This window comes from Rhodamnia argentea, chromosome 3 (genome assembly GCF_020921035.1).
Source record: "Rhodamnia argentea isolate NSW1041297 chromosome 3, ASM2092103v1, whole genome shotgun sequence".
In the NCBI taxonomy this organism is placed as follows: Eukaryota; Viridiplantae; Streptophyta; class Magnoliopsida; order Myrtales; family Myrtaceae; genus Rhodamnia; species Rhodamnia argentea.
Window position 1 is genome coordinate 6,740,813 of NC_063152.1, and position 6,225 is coordinate 6,747,037.

At 40.4% G+C, this 6,225-nt stretch overlaps 1 protein-coding gene across 1 annotated transcript; it reads left to right on the plus strand.

Moving 5' to 3' along the window:
• The first annotated feature begins 371 nt into the window (after positions 1 to 371).
• LOC115726403 (disease resistance protein RGA2-like) lies at positions 372 to 2,474 on the plus strand. The gene has a single exon (XM_030656258.2). It carries the CDS (start codon positions 372 to 374, stop codon positions 2,472 to 2,474), a length of 2,103 nt encoding a protein of 700 aa, XP_030512118.2.
• The last annotated feature ends 3,751 nt before the right edge of the window (positions 2,475 to 6,225 follow it).

Here is a 6,225-nt window from a genome sequence, read left to right on the forward strand (position 1 = left end):
TCCACGAGCTTAAAGATACGATGGATGCCATTACAGCCGTGCTGTTAGATGCTGAGGAGCAACAGGCGAAGAACCACCGCCTGCAACTGTGGCTGCGTCGGCTTCGAGACGTGTTGTACGATGCGGAGGATGTGCTCGATGAACTCGAGTGTGAAGCCTTACGGAAGCGGGTAATCAATCGGTACGGGGGCGTCAAAGAGAAGGTACACCGCTTCTTTTCTCTCTCTAATCCACTGATACTCCGTGCAAAAATCAGTCGTAAGATCAAGGAGATTAGGGAGACATTATCAAAAATTTCCATCGAAAAGAATCAGTTTGATCTTAATGTGCGGAGTGTCGACAATGGTGTGGTGCATTTGTGATCACGAGAGATGACTTACTCTTTCGTAAACAAGTTGGATGTCGTCGGAAGAGAAAGTGATAAGGAAAAGATGATTGAGATATTAATGCAATCAGATCGGAAAAACCTCTCGGTGATTCCCATTGTCGGAATAGGAGGTATGGGCAAGACGGCCCTAGCTAAATTAGTTTATAACGACGACAGTGTGAAAGAGCAATTCGAATCACGACTATGGGTGTGCATGCCTGAGGACTTTGGTTTAAAGAAAACTATCGAAGGAATCATCAAAGATGCAACTGGTCAAAGCTCGAGTAACCTTGACATTCAGCAATTGCAAACCTCTTTGCGATACATCATCAAAGACAAGAAATTTCTACTAGTCTTGGATGACGTATGGAGCAATGACCGCAGTAGATGGGAAGAATTGAAAGCTTTGCTAACCGAAGGAGCGAGTGGAAGCAAGATAATTGTGACAACGCGCAGTTCAAAAGTCGCTTCTATAACGGGTACCCATCCGGCACATAATCTAAGAGGTCTTTCTCACGAAGACTCCATGGCCTTGTTCAAAAAATGGGCTTTCGACCAAAAGGAAAAGCACCCACGTCCCGATCTCCTTGAGATGGGAGATGACATTGTCAAAAAATGTCAAGGAGTTCCTCTCCTTGTGAAAACTTTGGGGAGTCTACCGTACACGAAGGAGGAAGTACGATATTGGGTCCATATAAGAGATAGCGAGGTATGGAAGTCAGTGGAAGAAGAAAGGGACCTTCTACCGGTACTTAAGCTCAGCTATGATCATTTACCGTCCCACTTGAAACGTTGTTTTGCCACATTTTCGCTTTTCCCCAGAGGGTTTGAATTTCATAGCGTTCATTTAGATGACTTATGGATGGCTTTAGGACTCGTTAGTTCAACAACGGAAAAAGAAGACTTCGGTGTTGAGTACGTCAAAGAGTTGTGGAAGAGATCTTTGATCCAAGAAGTCGACGAGTCCGAATCAGTATTGACTTTTAAAGTGCACGATCTAGTCCATTCCCTTGCAACGATTGTGGCACGAAATGATTGCTCCGTTGTTGGCTTAGACACTGAAGAGATTTCGGAAGGAGCTCGTTACATTTCGTTCTCTAGCGATTCTTTAGAGGATATCTCAAATTTTGAAGGAGTCCCACCTTTTTTGAGAAAGCCAACTTCAAAGAGGCTTCGTGCAATTATACTTCCACTCCATGTTAATGATCGAGTTATTACTAGAGAATTTGCTAGAACATGCCTCTCCAAGTGTAGCCATTTATGGTATCTGCACTTAAGAAATGGTAGTCTTGAGGAGCTGCCAAGTTCCATATGCAACTTGAAGCAATTGAGGTCGTTAAATCTCTCTGAGAACAAGCGCTTGAAGAAGCTTCCGGATACCATTTGCGAGCTGCAGAGTTTGCTATACTTATATCTTGATGGTTGCTCAGAGCTTGGCGAATTACCCAAAAATATGGATAGGCTCATCAATCTCATATTGCTATCTGCAACAACAAAGCAAAAGAGTCTGCAAGAAAGTGGGATACAATACCTAGAAAATCTGCAAATTTTGGGACTCTATGGATGCCAAAATCTACGAGCCTTGTTTGAAGGCACTTCCCGGTGGACTTGCCTTCATGTGTTGGAAATTCATAATTGTAGAGGACCAATATCTCTGCCTTTTGCTGAATTGGTTGCCCTACAGACCTTGAGGATTGATGATTGCAAGCTCGTGTTGACCAAGGAGAACAAGTCCAACTTTCCTTTGAATCTTCGTACTCTTTCAATATCAAGGTTTGAACAAGTGATGGAGTTGCTCCAATGTCTCGATAAGTCTACTTGCACTTTGGAGACCTTCGCTGTCTATGATTGCCCATGCTTCACTGTTGTACCTGAATGGCTGCCCAATCATACACGTCTCATATTCATTCGCTTGATCCGATGTCCCAATTTGTCATTTATGCCGCAAGGAATCCAATCCCTCAATGCCCTCAAAGAATTACGTGTCGAAGATTGTGGTGAATCGAGCGAGAGATGTCGACCAACAACCGGCGAGCATTGGCCCAAAATCGCTCACATTCCTCGAATCCTACTTGATTGTATAAAAGTACAATGGACGGAGGATTAGGTAAGCATCTATCTATTTCTTCTTCGTTTTCATAGGGATTCACTTAATTCCTAAATCAAATCAACCTTTAATTAAAGGAGTTGCACATATTTACAATGACGATTTTTCAGGTGATGTGGTTCAACTTCTTATAAGTATTTTCTTCTTATGTTTGTAATGTATGTGTGTACATATATATATATATATATTTTGTTTCATTAAGGTTTTTCTTACTTTACGATTTAGTTCAATAACTCTCACAACAGAACACGTAAAAGTGAAAAAAAAAAAAAAGATTCCGACAACGTTCTTTTAAAATGCATTTAGGGGCACAATGAAGCCATGGCCACAAAACGTTCCTTTTTTGTTTTTACAGATGTAATATATAATGGAGAAAAATGAAATTTATATGGCTAAGCAAAAATAAAATGTATTTTTTCTTTCTTGCTAAAATATAAAATGCTATTTATATTTTAAAAAAAATTGTGAAGCTAATATATACGAATATGTTTGCTTAAATGTCGTGAAAGTTCTTAAATGTCATTTCTTCTTTTCCTTTTCCTTTTTTTGAGCGCAGGTCAACTCCCATGGTCACGTGAATCTCTGGGGAGATTCGGATGTACCCTCAACTAATCCTTCGTCAATCTCTTTCATTTCAATGGATGAAAACAATGGTCGTTGATGTTTTATGCGTTTCTTTCTTTCCTTGAATGAGTGCAGTGCTTTGTTTTTCGTATGGGCTTGTATTAAGCAAATTATTTCTCTATGGAAAAACTGTCTAATTCGTATTGTATGAGAAGTACTGTCTGATTATCTTTACTTGAATTTGTTTATGTCGATATTTATCTTTCATCCACGGACAGCGAATGGTATCGTGCCACACCACCAAATCTTATGTTGTACTTCACTTCTCCAAGGGAAGATTAGAATTTTCTTTTCCTTTTGCTCCTAAGACTGAATCTTATGAAAATAAATGCAGAAAGTCTAATCGCACGAACAAATAATTTTTTTGTAATCTGCTCAAAGCCATCATCAGATTGATTTCATGAGTAAACTAGAGTGGACAGAACTGCCCAAATTGGACATCCTGAACATGAGAATGAGGTCGAGGGGGCTCCGTCCATAAACGGTCCCTGTACTTTAGTGTTGTGTGCAAAGCTGAAACCATTTTCAGGAGAGAAAACAAAAAGATAAACCAATGGTCGGGTCGCACCATAGTACAACGTTAAAGTTCAGTCCGTTGCTTATAAAACAGAATGATCCGTTGAGTCGGAACAGGTTTTAAGTATAGCCGTTATGATCTTCAGCCAAAGACCAGAGACGATTCGCATTCGTTGTCTACGGTTCATGAAGCTCTCTTGATACCCGTTACCGTTTTTCTAACGGCAAATCGATAAAGGGTGTGCTGAACCGGTTCGCGATCACAATCCAAAATCTTCGAGAAATGCAAGTGAGTTCCACTTGCTCTGAAATCTCTCGGGGGCCAATCAACAATTCTGGGCTTCAGTAAGAGACAACAGCAGCGTGTGGGAATGAGTAAGTGAAATTTCGGCCATCGCTCCCCACCCTCATCGAGTTGGGTTGTTACATCAAATGCCCTTCCCTCCTTCCTCTCCCAAATTGCCCCCAAAATCGGTTTCTTATGAGAAAAGGCATTTGCAAATCTTGTGATATTTTATGTCCGGAATTGCCACCCTTGTCGGGTTGGGTCGTTACATCAAATGCCCTTCCCTCCTTCCTCTCCTCTATGGCGAGTGGGAGAGTCTCTCCGATGTTGGTGACCCTCGCCTTGGCCGACGTTGGTTGAGGGTCGCTTGCCCAGCCCCACCTCGCCCGACGCTGGCGAGGGCAAGCCCCGACTCCGGCGGGAGGGAAGAGGGAAACAAGAAAAAAGGAAAAAAGACATGAAAAAATTGTAAAAAAATAAAGGACAAAAATGTACTTTGGTTGGGCTATTCTTTGAAACAATGAGAATACTTCATGTTTTTATTTGAAATAAGGTTTCCTTCGGATCTTTATTTGAAAAAACGAAGGCACTTCAAGCCTTTTTTTTGAAAATTTCCTTTTTTATTATTTCAACTCCAACATTGGCAAGCAGCCCATCTACATATCTTTCTTTTTTTCATTTCCATTCTTCATCTATCAATCGATATTAAATTTATATTTAAATTTGGTGTTCCCCAAAAGATATGTCTATATATATGTGTGTATGTGTCATATTACCCATAATAGTATCAAATTTACTTTCCGCCCTTTCACATAGAAAGGGAAGCAAACAAGTTCTCTGTCTAATTGACTACTTTCCACACGTTTACAATTGCTTTCTCACTCCGATTTTTTTTAATGGAAGCTTAAAATGGTCTGGCTGTCTAGATTAACATTTAATTTTTATTTATTTTTTGCTTAATCTAAATCTTACGGCACGAGAAAATTAAATTTAATAAATTCGAAACTCTTAAAACATTCATCATAATGTGTTTTGGCTATGTATGATTGGGAATTGAAATTTCTTAGGGAGATTGATCTATTGGGCTTTCTCGGCGATAGATTGTAATCTAATAGACAACTAGGCAATCGAAACGGATTGATAGGTACTCTTACCGAAAACATTGCAACCAGACATATTCTCATGATTTCATTTCTATTGAAAGTTTTCCTCTTCACAAGCCGAACGCAGTTTTAGGAGGATAGAAATTGAGGATATAAAACTATTTTCATTCTCATTTTCACTGAAAATGAAAATTTAAAATATTTTCGTGAACCAAATGGTTTCTTATCGGGAAAAAAGAGAGAGATTGTTTTAAAATATTTAGGAAACAAGGGCTTGTCATTAATTTCCAATTTAAAAGTGATGAGCCAACATATCACAAAAGATTTCAATCAATGGCCCCTACAAGGTCTTTCGATACTGTCACGACCCGAACCCTACGAATCGTCGACATCCCACATGGCCTCGCTTGCGTACAGTTTTCCAGGATTCTCGGGCCAACAATATTATACAACACATGCGGAAGCAACAAAATCTCCGTACAGAAAACCAATAACACTACGATAACTTGGGATGGTAAAAACATACATATGTACATATATACATAGTTGTTACAAACTGTCAAACCTAGGGCTTCGGGGGCCATTGTACAAGCCTGTGACCACCTATAACAAAAGACACGTGGTTGAAGCCCGCTACACAACCAAAATACAACACTCCACAAAACCGAGGGGCCGACTATCCTAAGCCTCATCCTCACTATCTCAAGCGGCTACTCAGCATCCAAAGGCTCCACAACGTCTCCCGGCATCTCGATCTCCGGGTCGGATCATTGCGGCGGAGGGTCTGAAAACAACCAACCCATGACGGGGTGAGATAAAATCTCAGTAGGAAAATCTCTAACCCTAGATCAGGTCGCTAGTGCCTCCAGACACAATCTAGGCGAGCAACAATTTCCAACAACTCTTTCTTTCTTACCTAAAAATTCTCCAATTAAATTCCAGAAAATTCCATTCTTTCTCCGACAATTCTCACACCTTCTCAAATATTGTACGTTACTCCCGTCTCGGCGTTCCATGCCTTAGTCCGACAATAAAATATTCTACGTACTCCGGGGCCCGTTTTTAACACATCCGGCCATAATATAAATATCCACATTACTCCGAAAATTTCTACGTTACTCCGAAAATATTCCACGCTACTCCAGAATATTCCACATTAGTCCGAAAATATTCCACGTCACTCCAGAATATTCCACGTTACTCCAAAAATATTCCACGGCAC